This window comes from Neophocaena asiaeorientalis, unplaced genomic scaffold (assembly GCF_003031525.2).
Source record: "Neophocaena asiaeorientalis asiaeorientalis breed wild unplaced genomic scaffold, Neophocaena_asiaeorientalis_V1.1 scaffold150, whole genome shotgun sequence".
Lineage (NCBI taxonomy): Eukaryota > Metazoa > Chordata > Mammalia > Artiodactyla > Phocoenidae > Neophocaena > Neophocaena asiaeorientalis.
The window spans coordinates 19,445,468-19,464,683 of NW_020176571.1; the positions used below are offsets into that span (position 1 = coordinate 19,445,468).

Consider the following 19,216-nt stretch of genomic DNA (forward strand, 5'->3'; position numbering starts at 1 on the left):
GTCTTTGAGTCTGTTGCTGTTTTGTAAATAAGTTCATTTGTGACATTTTTTAAGATTCCACATATAAGTGATATCATATGATATTTGTCTTTCTCTGTCTGTCTTACTTCCCTTAGTATGATAATCTCTAGGTCCATCCATGTTGCTGCAAATGGCATTATTTCATTCATTTTAATGGCTGAGTAATATTCCATTGTATATGTATACCACATCTTCTTTATCCATTCATCTGTTGATGGACATTTAGGTTGCTTCCATGTCTTGGCTATTGTAAATAGTGCTGCAATGAACACTGGGGGGCCTGTATCTTTTTGAATTATGGTTATCTCCAGATATATGCCTAGGAGTGGGATTGTTGGTTGAAATGGTAGCTCTATTTTAGTTTTTTAAGGCATCTCCCTACTGTTCTAAGAGACTCAGTTTAGATTTAAGAACACATATTGGCTGAAAATGAAAGCGTGGTAAAAGGGATTATGTGCAAATGCTAATCAAAAGAGAACAGGGATGACTATACTTATGTCCAAAAAAATAGACTGTAAGTCAAAATCTGTCACAAGAGACAAAGAATATTATAAAACGATGAGTCAATTCACCAGGAAGATACAATTATAAACATAATTGCACCCAATATCAGAGCACCTAAATATATAAAGCAACCACTGGCAGAATTAAAGGGAGAAATAGATAGCAATATAATGTCATTGTAGGAGACTTCAATACCCCGCTTTCAGTAATGGAAAGAACATTGAGACAGAAGATCAATAAGGAAACAGCACACTCGAACAATACTATAGATACAATGGACCTAACAGACATATATAAAGGATTCCACCAAATAGCTACAGAATATATTGGGGCTTCCCTGGTGGCGCAGTGGTTGAGAGTCCGAGGGATGTTAGTAGTGATAAATGCCTACATTAAAAAGAAGAAAGATCTTGGGAGTTCCCTGGTGACCTAGTGGTTAGGATCCTGGGCTTTCACTGCCATGGCCCAGGTTCAATCCCTGGTTGGGTAACTGAGATCTTGCAAGCTGCACAGCTCAGCCAAAAAAAAGAAAAGAAGAAGAAGAAGAAAGATCTCAAACAACCTAACTTTACACCTCAAGGAACTATAAAAAGAAAAGAAAAAACTAAGTCCAAGTAAGCACAAGGAAGGAAATAAGAAAGATTAGAGCAGAAATAAACAAAATAGATAATATAAAAACATTTTTAAAAAATCAATGAAACTTGATTTGTTTGTTTTTGAAAAGATAAACATAATTGAAAATCTTTTACTAGGCTAAGGAAAAGAGAAAACTCAAATGAGAAATGAAGGAAGAGACATTAAAATTGATGCCACCAGGGGGAAAAATGGGACATAAGAGACTGCTGTGAACAATTATACAGCAATAAATTGGAAAACTTTGAAGAAATGGATAAATTCCTAGAAACGTACAACCTATCAAGACTGAACCAGGAAGAAACATAAAATCCAAACAGACTAATAACTAGTAAAGAGGTTGAAGCAGTATTCAAAAAACTCCCAACCAATAAAAAGCCAGGACCAGATGACTTTACTGGTGAATCACCAAACATTAAAAGAAAATTAATGTCAGTCCTTCTGAAACAGTTCCAAAAAGTTGAAGATGAGGGATCATTTCCTGGTTCATTTTATGAGGGCAGCATTATTCTGACACCAAAACCAAAGACATTACAAGAAAACTATTCATCCTTGATGAATATAGATACAAAATCCTCAGCAAAATACTAGTAAACCATTTTAAACAGCCCATTAAAAAGTTGATACTACATGACCAAGTGAGATTTATCCCTGTGATGCAAGATGGTTCAACATATGAAAATCAATTAATATGATACACCACATTAACAAAATGATGGATAAATAGCACATTATCATCTAAATTGATGCAGAAAAGCTTTTGATAAGATTCAACACATTTCATGATAAAAATATTCAAAAAACTAGAAATAGAAGGAAACTACCTCAATATAATAAAGGTCGTGTGTGAAAAGCCCACAGCTAACATCATACTCAATGACGAAAGACTGAAAGCTTTTGCTCTAAGATCAGAAACAGCTCAAGCATGTTCACTCTCACCACTTCTATGCAACATAGTACTGAAAGTACTAACCTGAGCAATTAGGCAAGAAAAAGAAATAAAAGGCATCCACATTGGAAAGGAAGTAGTAAAATCATCTCTGTTTGGAGATGACGTGATCCGTATATAGAAAGACTCCACAAAAAGCAGTTAGAACTAATAAAGAAATTCGGCAAAGTGGCAACATACAAAATCGACATACAAAAATCAGTTGCATTTCTATACACTAGTAATAAACTTTCTGAAAAGGAAACTGAGAAAACAATCCTATTTAAAATAGTATCCAAAGAATAAAATAAGAATAAACTTTAAGGAGATAATGACTTGCATACTTAAAACTATAAAACAACACTGAAATAAATTAAAGAAGATGCAAACTAATGGAAAGACATCTTGTGTTTATGGATTGGAAGATTTAATGTTGTTAAGATGTCTGTACTACCCGAAACAATCTACAGATTCAATGCAATCTCTACCAAAATTCAAATGACATTTTTTTACAGTAATAGAAAAGAACAATCCTAATATTCATGTGGAACTACAAAGGACCAAAACAATCTTGAGAAAGAAGAACAAAGCTGGAGGTATCACACGTTTTGATTTCAAAATATATTACAAAGCTACAGACCAATGGAATAGAATAGAGTGTCCAGAAATAAACCCTCACATATATGGTCAACTGATCTTCAAGTAGGGTGCCAAGAATACACAATGGAGAGTGGATAGTCTTTTCAACAAATGATACTGGGAAAACTGGATATCCACATGCAAAAGAATAAAGATGAACCCTATCATACACCATATACAAAAATCAACTCAAAATGGATTGAAGACTAAAACATAAGGTTTAAAACTGTAAAACTCCTAGAAGAAAACTTAGGGGAAAAGCTTCATGACATTGGTCTTGGCAATATTTTCTTGGATATGAAACCAAAGGCACAAGCAACAGAAGAAAAAATATGCACGTAGTTCTACATCAGACTAAAAAGCACACAGCAAAAGATTTAACAGAGTGAAAAGGTAACCTATTGAATGGGGGAAAATATTTGCAAACCATATATCCGAAAAGAGGTTAATATTCAAAATATAGAAAGAACTTCTACAACTCAATAAAAAAAGCCAATTTAAAAATGGGCAAAAGAATTGAATAGACATTTTTCCAAAGAAGATATAAAATTGGCCAACAAGTACGTGAAAAGATGTTCCACATCACTAGTCATCAGGGAAATGCAATTAAAAACCACAATGAGTCATTCACAATGATGAATGAATCACACCTGTTAGGAAGGCTATTATTAAAAAACTAACAAACCCCAAAGATACCAAGTGTTGGCAAGGGCGTAGAAAAATTGAAACCCTTGTATACTGTTGGTAGGAATGTAAAATGGTGCAACTGCTATGGAAAACAGTTTGGAGGTTCTCAAAAAATTAAAAATAGAACTACCATATGATCCAGCAATCCCACTTCTGGGTATATATCCAAAAGAATTCAAAGTAAAATCTCCAAAAGATATTTACACACTCAGGTTCATTGCAGCATTAGTCATAATAGCCGAGATGTGGAAACAATCTAAATGTTCATTAAGGATGAATAAATAAAGAAAATATGGTATATACATACAATTAAATATTATTCAGCTTTTTTTTAAAAAAAAAGTTTTTGAAAGCTTTTCGATAAAGAAGGAAATTTTGCCACATGTGATAACATGGATGAATCTTGAGGATATTATGATAAGTGAAATAAACCAGTCAGAGAAGGACAAATACTGCATGATTCCGATTACATGAGGTATTTAAAATAGTCAAACTTACAGAAGCAGGGAGTAGAATGGTGGTTTCCAGGGGCTTGGGAAGGGCAAATGGATGGTTGTAATTCAACGGGTATAAAGTTTCAGTTACACAAGATGAATAGGTTCTAGAGATCTGCTGTACAACATTGAGCCTATAGTTTACTGTATGGTGCACTTTAAAGTGCTAAGAGGGTAGATCTCATGTTAAATGTTCTTAACCACAATTAAAAAAAAAAAAGAAAAGACTGACTACATGCTGTTGGACAATGCTCAGTAGAATGTGTGTTTAGGTTGTTAGGTTGTTTTTATTTTTGGTTAGGGTTTTGCTTGTTGGCTTACCACAGTGGTGAAGCATTCTCTGAAACCATCTTTGTCTCTCATATGGTCCTTCTTGTAATCAGGGCTGGATATATGTCAATGTACAATGGGATTCTGACTATGTATTAACATTTGAGAGGTATGCACAAGGCCTAAACCTGACAATGTCTTCCTCACTGCTTTGAAACTCCCAAAGGTTCTCATTCATTTGAGCTAAGGTCCTTATTCAGGTCACGTTGTTTCCAGATAGCCATTGATATATTGATACATAGCATGGTTTAAATAATCTCATCAGCTAACAGATGCATTTTTATATATTTGGGGGATTAGGGTTGGATCCAAAAGAGAAGTAACATAACAACACTAAGAGATTTGGGGTGAGGAAGAAAGGGAGGGGAAAGGCTTTAGAAAAGAGAGGACTGCAGTGGAAATACTAACAGCTAACTTCCGTCTGTTCTTGGGAGCAGCCCTTCCTGTGCTCATGGCACATAGTTACACCATGACTGACAATTCTTAAGGAGAAAGGCTAAGGTCATGAAACAAAGCACTTATTTCTTTTTTTCTCTCTTTTTTCTTTTCCCTTCTTCGCTTTTCCTTTCCTTTCTTTTTTTTTCTTTTTTTGAAAAAGCTAGCTGTGCTATGTAAATATGGCACCTGTCACAGTGACCTTATTGTGGTGCCAACGTAGCTAAGTGCTATTGATGTAGCTTGTGGGGAACTGAATATTCCAGTGTAGAATAGGAAACTAAATGTTCTTATCTGTAAAGTGAGGTTATCAGACTAAGTGATCAATACGATTGCTTTAATTAAAATTCTATATTTGTGAAGCATTTATCTATATTGTAAATACTTTCACTTTTTCCTCTCATCTCTGAGGAAGTATATTAAGTTTGAATTTGTCATAACTTCCCAGGGGGTGACTCTTTGTTGAAATGTCACTGACAGCTTGTGGTTTGGACTTTTTTTTAACTAGGCAGAAACAACTAGAAGCCATCACACAACTGCAAGAGGATGCTGTCAACCAGGAAGCCATCCTCAGGAAGAAGGTCCAAGAAGCCAGCCAATGGTTGGAGGGGGCAGCGGAGCAGGTAGGGTGGCCTTTGACTACATTATATGCGCAGGAAGTCTCCTCAGATGTCCTTAAAACCCTGAAGTAAAAATGGAGGAGGAACCAAAAAAACAAAGAGGAACTGCGAAGTTCAGTCCCTCTCGACTAGCAGTGAGCGGAGGAAGTAAAGGGGGAGTTGTAAGAGGCGGTGTCAACAGCCTGCTGATGAAAGAGGCAACTTTGCAGAAAGAGGCGACTTGACATACCAAGACTTTTGCCGCTGTAGAAATAGCTCAGGCATACGAAGCCCATGCAAACACAGAATTGCAGAAGTTCAGTGAAGGCTTATCACTTCCCTGAGAAGAAAAGCACATTTTCAGTTTCGTGTGCATAAGAGTGAGTGCTCAATTGCTTTCTTTCCCGGCCACCCTGCTAACATCCAGCATTAACTGTCGGTATCCAGGTGGAGGATGGAGATCAGGCAGCCCACTCTGCCAGGGAAAAAGCTAAGCCTTTGCTGCGTAAATTAGAGGAAGCAATTTCGGATCAACGAAATCTCCAGACTATAAATACTGAGTTAGTGAACACTTGCCAGACACTTGAGCAGAAGACAAGAAAACCGAAAAGTGAGTAGCAAGTATTTGTTATGTCTGAATTCAGTCCACTCTGAGGTGGGGCAGAAGGACTACAGCCATTTTTCTAGATTCCAGCTGCTATCTTATTACTGAATTCATGGTGATGAAATGGCTCCAGAAGCAGTGTTATGGGCTTCCAGAGAGATCTGCCTAGTGGCTAGGTGGATGGATTTAACCATTAACTTTCCCTTTTGGTTGTCTATTACAAGCTGGATTTTTCCATGACTGTTATTTCTTTAAAAATTAAACAAAACCTCTCAATATCTATAAAAGTAAACATGGAAAAACAATCTTGTATGCATGAGATAGTTGAACTTGCAAATTGTTTACATATTCTACTCTGACTTTATTAGCTGGTTTGTACCCATCATATGGTAGAAGAGGCCCTGCCTCTCTATTTTCTTTTAAGCAGTAATTTTAGAATTGAGCAAAATACTTATGAATTCAATGTGTATCAAAATATTATACATGTGTGAAAATTCTTTTAAAATTTTGTGTTCTTCACCTACATATTTTACTTTAAAAACTAGAACATTTGCCATTTTACCTAAAAGTGGATAAGCCTTTACTGAGGACTGAGGTGAGAAGACAATTGTCAAATTACAGAGGTCAGATTATTTTTAAGCTTATTTTTTTTTTTTTTTAAGCTTATTTTATTGTAGAAACATGGTTCAGTAAAAAGGAAGCTTATGTATGTGACCATTTATCAGACAACTGCTTTTGTCCAGCCAGCTTCTCGTTCTAGCAGTATAAAGGTTCTTTTTATAGAAAGTTATTGGTTTGGGTAATAACTAAATAGAAGCTTAAGGTAAGCTAGTGATGGAAAATTTCAGACTTGTGTTTGTTTTGGATTTATTGTACCCTTTCTACTGTTATCTGAGAAAGCTCTTTAAGAGTTTAAAGGAATTGGCTAGTTCTAAGATAGCAGTGGTTATTCAACACTTTATTATTATTATTATTTCTAAGCCTTGTAGAACTTGATCATTTTCAATAACAGTGTCATTTTACCCTGCTTAACTCTGTCAGACAATGTAAAGCATGCTTTAAATTACATAATCTTTATGTTATTTTTTTGTATTGCTCAGAGGGCATTGGAGAATGTCCCCTTGTGATTAAAGTTGTTAATTTTGAGCCATGAACATGCCTTCATTAAGGCATTCCAAATTTGGTTTATGGTGTGTTTGCTTTAGACACTGTGCTTAGAGGTCTAATCTTTTGATCCAGTTATTTTTATCCTTTGCTTAAATCAATATTATACCCCATAGTTTTATAAAACAAAGAATTTATCCCCTCCTCCAACCTACTATGGCTTGTAGTACCTTCTTGGAAAAGTCAGCTTTTGTAACTTATTCCAAAATATACGTTCTCAATATTATGAACTTGCTAGTGTCTTCCCAGTCTATCCTCAGGGGATAACTGGTCCAAATATCATTTAAAATAGAATATGAAAGCTGCCCTATGTTGAATGCATGTATTTTTTTCTGGCTGGATAAAGTAGGGTGGATGCTTCCTTTCTGTCTTGAATTGCTCACAGTCTGCCAGGCTTTATTAGCTCCTTTACTTGTTAGTATCTTTTGCTGTCCAAAGAAGGCATACCTATCAACGTTTTGCTCTTAAGACCCTTTGCTTACGAAGATCTTTCCAATAATGCCCTTAAAGATCAACCTTTATAAGAAGAGGGAAATTTGGGTAGCACATATTTTCAAACAGTCTATAGAGCAGATTTTCCAGATAGACTGTGAACGAACGTCAACGAGGTAGGACAGTTACAACACAAACACATCCTCCCACGTTCCACCATGACCACTGCCATCACATACTGTTTGAATTCTGAGTCAGACAGCAAAACTGTTTAAATCCATTTAGTTCTCGTGAAGCTTTCCGGTTAGCTTCATAAATTCATTAAGTGTACGGCAATTGCTTTCTGCTGCATCTAAGACAGGGTCACTAGCAAATTGTGTGAGGATACGATTGCTGTGTCCAAATGTTTAGGTCAATGACAATGTTCACAAGCTGGAAGTAGGAAGTCGCTTATGACATCTGATGAGATACCTGAATTTAATGTTGAATAAATAATATCGTTCAAGTTTTCAGTTGCCATCAGGACTGAACAGATTTATGAGGTAATTAGTGTGCCTGCTTGCCCCCCTGAAATGCACCATTAGAACTACTAAATTTCTTGAATGGTAACATATATTTTCTTTCTTCTGCTTCTTCATATGTATCTAAGTATCTTAACAAAGGGAACAGTGCATATGTAAATGAATGTTTGCTTTAAAAAGGAATAAAGCTTCTTAGATCTAGGGCATGCATGCAACATATTAGGGTGAATCCAATGTGCAGGAAACAGAGACTAAATGATCTAATCCAAGCTATCACCCCTTTAGTATTCATCCTTTTTTGCCCTTATCTACATAAAATCTTCATTCACTTGCTCATTCAACAGACAATGAGTGAAACCGTAAGTATTTCCTTTAGAAACCATAAATATTTCTTTGGGGAGAGAGCCTGAGAAGCTCCTGTATATTATAATTCCTTATTTGAACGTAGTATCTGATATGAACTTTATAGTTTAGAGGAGGCTTTCACCTAGATGAACTCACTGGAAACTCTCTTCTAGCTTGCTATTCTTAGCGTGGAGGGCATGATGTACGGGGCAGATAACAGCCTACGGCTTTGAGGATGAATGCAAGATGAGAGCCACGTGTCCTGAGCAGTCAGTACACAAGAGGGAAATGAGACAGGAAGGGGGATTCAGGTGATGGAGACACTTAAACACAGGTGTTGGGGTGAGTACCAAGGAGAGAACCAAAGTCAAATACAGCTTGCTGGACAGCTCTGATGGGATGGGGGCCTACATTTTCCCAAATGAAAGAGGCAGGGATGGATGAAATAATCTAGGAGAAAGTATTGCACAAAATTAAAGAGCATGGGATTTGAGGTTAAACAAACCTAGATTCTAAGTCTACAAAAGACCTTGATAAAGTTGGGCAAATCTCTTTCCCTCTCGGAGCCTCAGTATCTTCTTCCAGAAAATGCCAGAGTTGTTAATTTACAAATAACGTAACAAATGCAAACAGTGGCTAATGCTTGGCCGTACTGGGTACAGTCTATTCTACTAGAGTATGTTTCTATCACGTAAACTGTCTCTTTCACGATTGACAAATGGGTGAAGACATGTAAGGATAATATGGGCATTTCATTCACAGTTTTCCTGGGTATAGGACCTGGATTGGTAGGAATACAACTATAACCTTCAGCAGGAGAGGAAAAAGCCCTCAGCTTGGCTGCTAATAGGCAGCAGGAGACTTTCACCTTTATTTTAAGAAAATTAAAAACAAGGGTCTGCACCTGGGCCTCCCTCCCAGAGACGTGCCATCCCAGCCCCGCAGAGCTCCGTTTTGCGGCAGGTTGTATTCCTGCCTGCGTTGCTGTAGCAGCCCCACTGCCTCAGAGTTCCACTTCCATCTGCATTTTCTCAGCACCCCACCAGCACTGTGCCATTTAAAGTGTCACCAGCATTTCCACTCCATTGTTTTTGTGCATTTCTAGGATCCTGGGAGTCAGCCTTTAGCCATTTTAAGTTGCATGTCTCAGTGATCCATGTTATCTTTTGAAGTACTACTACTAATTGTGCTTGTTAGCGCTCTGGTTACAATGTTGCATCTACATTTTTAGTGGTCTCTTCCTAACCCTATTTATTTTATAAGCCCCATTGTTTTCGTTCTTGTTGTAGTTTTTTTTTTTTTTTTTTTTGGCGGTACGCGGGCCTCTCACTGTTGTGGCCTCTCCCGTTGCGGAGCACAGGCTCCGGACGCGCAGGCTCAGCGGCCATGGCTCACGGGCCCAGCCGCTCCGCGGCATGTGGGATCTTCCCGGACCGGGGCGCGAACCCGTGTCCCCTGCGTCGGCAGGCGGACTCTCAACCACTGCGCCACCAGGGAAGCCCTCTTGTTGTAGTTTTTTAATTCTTTGTTATTGATGAGTAATTAACATATCATACAACGTTCAGATCTTAAGTGTACTGCCGAACCAGTTTGACAAATGCACATCGAAACACAGAACTGCTATAACCCCAGAAAGTTCCCTGGCGCTACTTCCCAGTTCCTCCCCACTTCTACCTTCGCCACCACAAGGAGCAACCACTGATGTGATTTCTATCACTGGTGGGTTAGTTTAGGCTGTTCTAGAATTGAGTTATACAGTATATACTTTTGTGTGTGTCTGTGTGTGTTTCCTTGAGCATAGTACTTTATGTTGTATTTATCAATGGGATGCCCTTTTCATGGTTGAGTCACATTTCTTTGTAAGAACATTCCACAATTTGATTATCTTTTCTCCTATTATTGGACATCTAAATTATTGGGTTGGCCAAGACGATTTTCCATAATCTTATGGAAAAACCCGAACGAACTTTTTTGGCCAACCTAGTATTTACAGTTTCGGGTTGTTAGGGAGAAAGCTGCTATGAACATCTGTGTATAGGTCTGTGTTTTTGTTTAACCTAGGATAAATATCTAGGAGCAGAGATATTAGATCATAGTAGAGCTGTAATTATAACTTTTTAAGAAATTGCAAGCAGTTTTCCATAGAGTTTGTAGCATTTCACACTCCTAGCAGCAATGTGTGGGAGTTTCAGGTATCCACAACCCCAGCATTTGGTGATGTCAGTCTTTTTCATTTTCTCTACAGGACGGAGTATCTCACTGTGATTTTAATTTGTTGGGCTGATTAGCCATTGTATATCTTCTTTGTGAAGTATCTAAGTCTTTTGCCCTTTTTCAAATTAGGTCACTTGTCCTTTTGTTACTGAGTTGTAGGATTTCTTTTCTTTATATATTCTGGATACAAGAACTTTGACAGATATGTGTGTTGTGAATTATTTTCTTCCAGTCTATGGATTTCAATGAACTTTAATATTTGTAATGCACAATTCTATAGAACATTGAGTAACACATTATATTACAGTGTTATGAAGTCCATAATCCATAAACGTCAACGCTTATTGATACCTAACATTATTACAGCTCAATATCATGGTTTTGATTTTCAGCAGCCAGTTAATCGCAGGGCCTTTGCCTGAAAGCTTTAGTGCATAGTCATTTAGAAAGTTGTTTTATCTCAGCTTCCTTCAAAGAAAATGTATCCAAGACAACTGGTCTCATCCTACGTCACAGATGGCAACAGCAGGGGAAACAGTGGCCATTGTTTTAGTTGCTTCCATGTGAAACCTAAATGCCCTAGGGACGTGGCAGGTCCAACTCCAAACACATAGAGAAGAATGCAAAGGTACATGCAAATTAACGTCATAAGCCAGCTTGTTTCGCCTTATGAAACATATGAAAATAGTTGCTACCCATTGCACAAAACATCTGTTGAAATGAGGTTTACAACTTGGAACTTGTTTTGAGATGGACTATTTCTAAAAATCAAGATTGCCTGGTGGGAAAGCAGATGGGCAATTTAGACAGTCTTATACTAACTCATTATTTCTTCTGAACACAAGCTTAATTTGGAAATTCAAAGACAGTGTTTTGAGATACACAACTTCAGAAGCATAATGTTGGCCACTTCTTAAAACTTTGCTGTTGCTCAGATATAGGTCAGGAGGAGGACAGAGCCTTACTTCTTAATACAGTTAACACAGAGAATTTTAAAAAACTGAATCTTTACTGGAGTTCTAAGTATTAAGAGTTTAATTTTTCTTAACTTACTTACATATGTTGGAAATAGTTTAAAAATATATTTTCCTCCTTGTGGGCCTCATACACACTGTCAAGCTTAATTGGGAAATGTTATTTTTACAAAAAAATATTCTTACAAAATAAATTGTACATGGGTAATTTTCCACATAATTGAAGCTTTTCAAGCTCTTTATCCCTGAAAAATATTTATAATTAGATTCTGTAATTTCCACATGTATTAGCGTTATTTTCATGGCGCAGAATTTCTTCAGGCTACTGAGATATAAAACCGTTGGTCTTTAAAATAAGAAGCACCAGATTTCTATGTGTTTTGGGCACCAGAGTATCTGCTGTTAGTGGTTTTTTTTTTTTTTAAGTGACACCTGTTAATACACCTCCATCTAACAGAGCTTCGCACCCTCATTTAATTTTTGTTTTTAATCATCTGTGGGCTGAGAAGACAGTCAAGCTTGTGAGAATTATGTATAAATTCAGAGCCCACCGTCTGAGTGAACTGTGAGGATCTACCACATGAATAAAGGGCATGGATGTCAACATCTATTTTGGTTGTTCCAAAGATTTCAGCCTATTTTCTGGTTCTTGGCTATCTTTCAAAGGGTATAGATTGTCAAATAAGTAATATGTTGCTATTTAACTTAAGAAGTTAAATGGGTATTTTTATCACTTTCATTATTCCAGAGAGGACAATTTGGAAGTTACTGGGAAGCAGATTTCAGTTAAGCAGAGAGACAAATATTTTTAATTTCACAAAAGAGTATAGTGAATGGAGCGTTGTCCTATGAGTCTGATCTCAGCTCCACGAATAACCATTTATCCACTTAAATCTTCTGGACATCAGTGTCTTCATGATCCCAGACCTACTTGTAGGAATCTGGGATTCTATGGCTCCATTTCCAGGGCTTCCATTGCTTGTAGCTCAAGCAGAGGCTTATTGAAGAGACGATTTCCCCATGGGTAGGAGGTTGGACTGAGTGACCTCTGAGGTGTATTCCCTTTTTAGCATGAATAATTCTGTGACTCACTTCTGGAAGATAATTCACTTGCATCTATCAGGGTTAATTTTAAATACTCAAGGGCAATAATGGTTTAGTTGCTCCTACCTGTTTTGTTTCTGCTTTCCCAGTTTCACGAGTCATGAGTTGAGCACGTCATTCTCAGAAGCTGTTGTTTTCTCTTTCCTTTCCTCAGGCCTCAAATTGAAAGCTGTTAAAAGTTTATGAAATGGGACTTCCCTGGCGGTCCAGTGGTTAAGACTTCATCTTCCGGTGCAGGGGGTTCGGGTTCGATCCCTGGTCGGGGAGCTAAGATCCCACATGTCTCGGGGCCAAAAAACCAAAACAGAAGCAATATTGTAACAAATTCAATAAAGACTTTAAAAATGGCCCACATCAAAAAATCTTTCCACATCAAAAAATCTTTAGGGAAAAAAGTTTACAAAATGAACTAAGGGAAAAGGGGGTTACGAATTGTCATATTAAGCTGGTTATAAATTCTCTTTATAGCAACAATTGAGTCACTAAGAAAGAAGTTAATTAAAGGACAACTCCATGGCTTGCTGTTTCAGGTAAAAAGCAAACAAAAAGACCCAAACCTCTGTGATATGTGTTTACTGTGGGGAAGTTGTCCAGTTGGTGTTAAGATTTTGAAGCTAAGTTATAATATATAATAATTTTAGCCATAAAATTAAATAATCAAGTTAGAAAAGATGCTCTGGTAGACTTTGTTTTCTTAGGCACTGAAAGCATTTAGCAAAACAGGAGGGGAGAATGCACATGACTGCGTGACCCCTAATAACATCTTTCAGAGAGGAAGCATTTCAGACCTGTATCTGTTAGCAAAGGGCCAGTTTGCTAGTCGTAGGCACCTCCTTTCTGAGACTCTTGAGTGGGCTTTGATGGTTGCTGTCTCTTTTCTCTCCTATTTGAATTAAACTTTCAACTCCTCTCTGTCTGGATATCTCAAGGTATCCATGGTACAGTTAAATGTATTTCTTTCCCTTTTGACACTTGGTGAATTTCTCCTTTCTGTTCATAAATAAAGAACATAAGGAACAGCAAGGTTGGCACTGGAGGGAAGGGGCTGGAGGAGGAAAGAGAGAAGGGTGATATTTGCATGTATCTGTTTCTAGGGCATAATGCAGGCACATCTGTTTAAGGAGAAAAAAAAAATTCATGTAGGAGATTAAGCTAGGCAGAGTGCCTAAAAATCCCCTTACAATAAGTTGAACTGGAAAAATCTCCATAATCATCTCAAGAACACCAATTTTCTATTATAATGTAACTGATAGACATGTATCTACCTCTTGGACAAAAGTCGCAATTTTATTGCTGTAGAAATTTCACAGACAGCATTTTTACTCTCTGAGTTATGTCTCCAACAAGCTTCTTTGGTCTCTGCTTGAAGATTTCAGTGACAAAGCTATTCAGTTTCCTGTTCCTGATCTTTGGATTTCATTCCTAGAACAAGTAATGGGGAAAATGCAGTGAGAGGTTTACCATTACAAACTTGTTCCCTTAGTGAAAAATACAAGATAAAGAGCTAGTCCATTTTCTCCTTCTCAGGTAGCATCACATCTTAAATCTAATGTATTTTGTATCTGCCACTCTCCCATCATTCTGTCTTTGAATGCACTCCACCATTTTTCTCATGACAGAGTTGTTTAGATGAGGAATTTCCTCACTACGATCCCTTGTCCTGCACAGATAGACTTCATCAACCTCTCCAGGAACAGTTGGTGAGTTTAAGCTTTTTGAAACTATTTAAGTGCCAATTGTGAATCTACTACTAGGCCAAAATAGAAAGTTAAGTCCAATGTGTATTAGACAGTTAGAATTCTAAGCTATACTGATTTTCTTGAGAGGGTATCAGACAAAGCAAGATACCTATTTTTTTCTTTATCATGAGCACGCACACAATTTTGTTAGGCCCTGGGAAATGGTACTATTTAAAACTTTTTGATTACGGTATCATGAAGAAGAATTATATAGCTAAACTTGCCCCTCACTCATATTTCTTTCCTCAAAGCCTTTGTTTATATGAAAGTGTCGATTATTGGGAATTGATGTTATCTTTCTGTTAAATTATTGAAGAGTGATTTTTAATAAGAATTACATTTTTACTTATAAGATGTGTACCTTTTGATCCAAAGCATGAAAACTTTGTTACTTGATGTCATTTATTTTCTTCTCAAACTCTCTTGCGGGAGAACAGTGATATTCTTTCTAATTTTGGAGATGAAGAGAGATTATGAAATATATTACAGCCCTTTGGAAAGCTAATAGTACTTGATTTTCTGTTCAGAAGCAGTGTTGCCATAAACGATATAGTGGTCAAGAAGCAAGAATACATCAGCTACCCCTGACCTTCAAACATACATGCTGGTACACACCTCTGCTGGGTAAGCATGGATAGACCCTTTCCTATACCCTGTCAGACACAGCTGGGGGTGGGGTTCTTCTTGAGAGGGAAAATAATTAATCACAATTATATAGCAAATGTTGAAAACTTAGATGTTTATCCCTGAATTCAGTCAGTCAACTTATATTTGACCACCTACTCTGTGCAAGGCACTATTTTATGTATACTAGAGGGTGAGTCCTAAAGTAGCTCACAGATTATTAAGGAAGTAAGACCTGGGTTCAGAGAAGGCTCTGTGGAAGAAATGATGTTGAACCAGGCATGGAAAGACGGGCTGCATTTGGAAAAGCAAAAAGCATGGAAAAAGTATTCCAGCTGGGGAGAATGACATGAGGGGGAAAAAAAATGCAAAAGTTTTAAGTGTTTGGAGAAGAGTCCATGCTGGATAAGTCACTGTGGAGATAAGAGGGCTTGGGTCAGGATGGAGTAGAATTTAAGTTTGGAGCATGCTGTAGGTCACCTCATGGACTATTACTTAATGCCAGTCTAAGAAGAATGAATGAACTTTATCTTAGGAAATGCTGAAAGTGGTGGCATCTCTCATCACAACCTGGATGTGCTTGAAAGCAAAAGTTAATGCTTGGTTCTGAAATGACAAAAGAAATGGGATGATTATCAAAATAAATTTAAGAAGGAATAAGAAGCAAGTAGAGTGACTTGTGGATCATTTCAACTAGAAGAGAGAAAACTGCTACCAGTACTAACAAGTGGCCGGTTTGTGTCAGACAGTAGATAAGCGCTTTATAGAGACGATTTTACCCACACTAACTCAGTGATGGTAATAATACTATGGCAGCACTGAAAGAGTGCCCACTATGTGCCAGGAACAGTTCTCTGCTCTCAGAACTGTATGTTCACGTACATGTTAATTCATTTAACCCTCACCATATCCCTGTGAGGTAGATGCTAATGTAATTCACATTTTAAAGATAAGAAAGCAGGAACACTGAGTAATTTGCAGAACTGTGTGTTCATGTACCTGTTAATTCATTTAATCCTCACCATACCCCTGTGAGGTAGATGCTAACGTAATTCACATTTTAAAGATAAGTTAGCAGGAACACTGAATAATTTGCCTAAGGTCATGTGGCACTTAAAAAATTTTTATTTATTTATTTTTGGCTGCATTGGGTCTTAGTTGTGGCAAGCAGGATCTTTCGTTGCAGCGCGCGGGCACTTCATTTTGGCACGTGGGCTTCCCTTTAGTTGTGGCGCGTGGGCTCAGTAGTTGCAGCGCACGGGCTTAGTTGCCCCGAGGCATGTGGGATCTTTGTTCCCCAAGTAGGGATCAAACCCGAGTCCCCTGCATTGGAAGGTGGATTCTTAACCACTGGACCACCAGGGAAGTCCCCATGTGGCACTTTATATGTAAGTAAACTGAGGCTGAGTTGGTTTAGTAATTTATCCGAGATCACACACCTGGCTTATGTGTCAGGGTCAGGATTTGAACTAAAAATTGTGATTAATTTCAAAGCCTATGTTTTTTCTATTAAATTCTGCTGCTTCCTATACTCAGAAAAACGTGACAAGACAGTTTCCTCAAAGAAAAAAAAAATTGTCACCCTATTTCCTGCACTCTTCAGTGGTTTACAATTACAATGTCGAACTGTTTTTCTCTTTAGGAGTTGATAAACTGTTTCTGTAAAGGGCCGGATAGTAAATATTTGAGGTTTTGCAGGCTGTACGGTTTCTGCAGCAACTACTCAACTTTGCTGTTGTAGCCCACAAGCAACCTTGGATGATACTGAATGAATGGGTGTGTCTGTGTTCCAATAAAACTTTATTTACAAAAACAGGAGGCTGGCTGGATTTTGCCCCCTGGCAGCAGATTATTGACCCCTCTAGTGCTTACTAGGTAAGCACTCCTCCTTCACCCCTACCACCTGCTTAAAAAAATAACTGACATTTCTACCCCTCATAACTGGGCATCAAAATTTAGGGGGTGGGGGGTTGTAATTTTAAAATGTTAATTGAATAGATAAAGAAGATGTGGTACATATATACAATGGAATATTACTCAGCCATAAAAAGGAACAAAATTGGGTCATTTGTTGAGACGTGGATGGATCTAGAGACTGTCATACAGAGTGAAGTAAGTCAGAAAGAAAAACAAATGTCGTATGTTAACGCATGTATGTAGAACCTAGAAAAATGGTACAGATGAACCGGTTTGCAGGGCAGAAATTGAGACACAGATGTAGAGAACAAACGTATGGACAGCAAGGGGGAAAAGCGGCGGGGGATGGTGGTGGTGTGATGAATTGGGCGATTGGGATTGACATGTACACACTGATGTGTATAAAATGGATGACTAATAAGAACCTGCTGTATAAAAAAATAAATAAAATACAATTCAAAAATTCAAAAAAGAATGTTAATTGAATTGAACTGACTTTTGTTTTTTCAGAAATGGTCTAATCTCCCAAGAGGAAAAGAAATAGTATGTATATATATAATTTGAACCATTAATTTCTATATTTATTCTTTTCTGTTCTACTGCAGACGCCTTGTATCTGGATAGTCTTACAGCAATTTCAAGACTAGAATTGACACCTTTTTCACGTGTAGCCAACCGAATGAATGCTTCATGTGAAAGGCCCAGATATGGAGAAGTAGAGGATGGTGCTTTGGATGTGACTGGAAGGCACAAGTAAGTTAAAAGGGCAAAATACACTTGGCCTGCTTTTCGTGGGTGGCCTATTCCTATTGCCTAAACTTTTAATCAGTAAAAGTTTCATATCTTGATATCATGACATCTTTACTGTGGAATTTTTATTGTGTGACTTCTCTAACTTTCTGAAAATTGACAACTTTAAAACAAAGATACCTTTATAGTTTTCTCTATAGCTCTTTTGAATTTCATGATATCCATTCTAAAGTGTAAAAGACAAATTAGGCTACTTAAAATGTTTCCCAGTTTTTAGGAATATACTATGTACTGCTAAGTTAACTCATTCAGCTAGGTTTTGATCATCTTTCTATTCCTTCACACTCCAGGTGAACAAGTCTTTGGGACTCTATCCCTGTGCTCGCACATACCCTCTCCCAAAGCTCATAGGAGCTCACTCACCTTTCTAAGTATGCAGACATTTCTTCCTTAGGAAAAGTTCAGAAATGTCAGTGGAGTTTGTGAGCACTGTTCACCCCAATGAAATTTCCTTTCTGTATTGAGGGTCAGGAAGCAAGACTCTGAATTGCAAATACTTTATTTTCATTTGGGACTAGATTCTCTGTGGTTATAACCTCTCTCTCTGATGGAGCTTAGAGCTCTCTTTCGTCATGTCTCAGTTAAGACATGAACTTAATTAGAAATTCGGTAAAATTGGGGCAGGGAAGGGGAACTATGTGATAGATTGGTATCTGCTGAAGTTTGCAGTTTTTCCACCTCTATTAAGGAACTTTACTGTCTATTATTAGGTGTCCAGGCCCTACAGGTGGTCCCCACCCAGGAACAGATCTTTCAGGTTGCATCAGGATGAATAATGACCTAAGTATGGAAGTGAGTATTGGACTATATTTCAACTTCATTTTTAGCTCTGCCATATCCTGACCCTCTTCTGTGGTGGTGTTTTGTTTTGTTTAAGTATTATAGAGACTCTTATGGCAAGTACAAGTCTTATACCACAGAATTCAGATGCATGAGAAATGTCAACCTTTGACGGCATCTGGGGGGATTTCTACCCCTTCTATAGTATAAATGGAGATTTTGATGAAGTGTGCTGAACTTTTTGTTTGAAAGGCAGGCTGGTTTGGGACTTAAATTCACTATTGGCTATCAGGAGTCTCAGGTCTCATTGACTCTCTAAGAATCGAGGTCAAGGCTAGATAATCTTTGAGGTGCTGGTACTTTGCTGTACAGAGTAGGGCAATGCCCAAGGAGTACCCATTGCTGCAGTTAGGTGCTAAGAGTACTTCTCTACCCAAGAAGAGACTACTGAGTAGCTGAGGGCACTTAGGCAAACACCCCAGGTCGTGGAGATGTGCCTGGAGCACTTTCCTTGGGCAGCAGTCCGAGCCTCAGGGAAGATGATCTTCTCAATCAAATGGAGCAGACCATTCTGTTCCAGAATCTGGAAATCGATCACTCTTCCTTTTTTAAAAAAGATTTATTGGGCTTCCCTGGTGGCGCAGTGGTTGAGAGTCCGCCTGCCGATGCAGGGGACACGGGTTCGTGCCCCGGTCCGGGCAGATCCCACATGCCGCGG

At 37.9% G+C, this 19,216-nt stretch overlaps 2 protein-coding genes across 8 annotated transcripts in view; both read left to right on the forward strand.

The window, feature by feature from the left end:
- The window catches only part of LOC112391938 (lymphoid-restricted membrane protein), a 42,831-nt gene extending 37,468 nt beyond the window's left edge, over positions 1-5,363 (forward strand). Inside the window, exon 17 of the mRNA XM_024733511.1 lies at positions 5,180-5,363. Coding sequence (XP_024589279.1) covers positions 5,180-5,363 — 184 coding nt within the window. The remainder of the gene's footprint in view (positions 1-5,179) is intronic.
- Positions 5,193-19,216, forward strand: part of IRAG2 (inositol 1,4,5-triphosphate receptor associated 2) — a 62,508-nt gene continuing 48,484 nt past the window's right edge. For 2 of the 7 annotated variants that reach the window (XM_024733521.1, XM_024733515.1), the window contains exons 1-5: positions 5,392-5,880; positions 14,248-14,328; positions 14,895-14,991; positions 17,514-17,661; positions 18,429-18,510. In XM_024733521.1, the coding sequence (XP_024589289.1) occupies positions 17,588-17,661; positions 18,429-18,510 (156 nt within the window). In that variant the 5' untranslated portion in view covers positions 5,392-5,880; positions 14,248-14,328; positions 14,895-14,991; positions 17,514-17,587. Of the gene's footprint in view, positions 5,295-5,391; positions 5,881-13,096; positions 13,159-14,247; positions 14,329-14,894; positions 14,992-17,513; positions 17,662-18,428; positions 18,511-19,216 lie in introns of those variants that run through there. The other 5 variants (XM_024733518.1, XM_024733519.1, XM_024733517.1 and 2 more) reach the window with 5 other exon arrangements.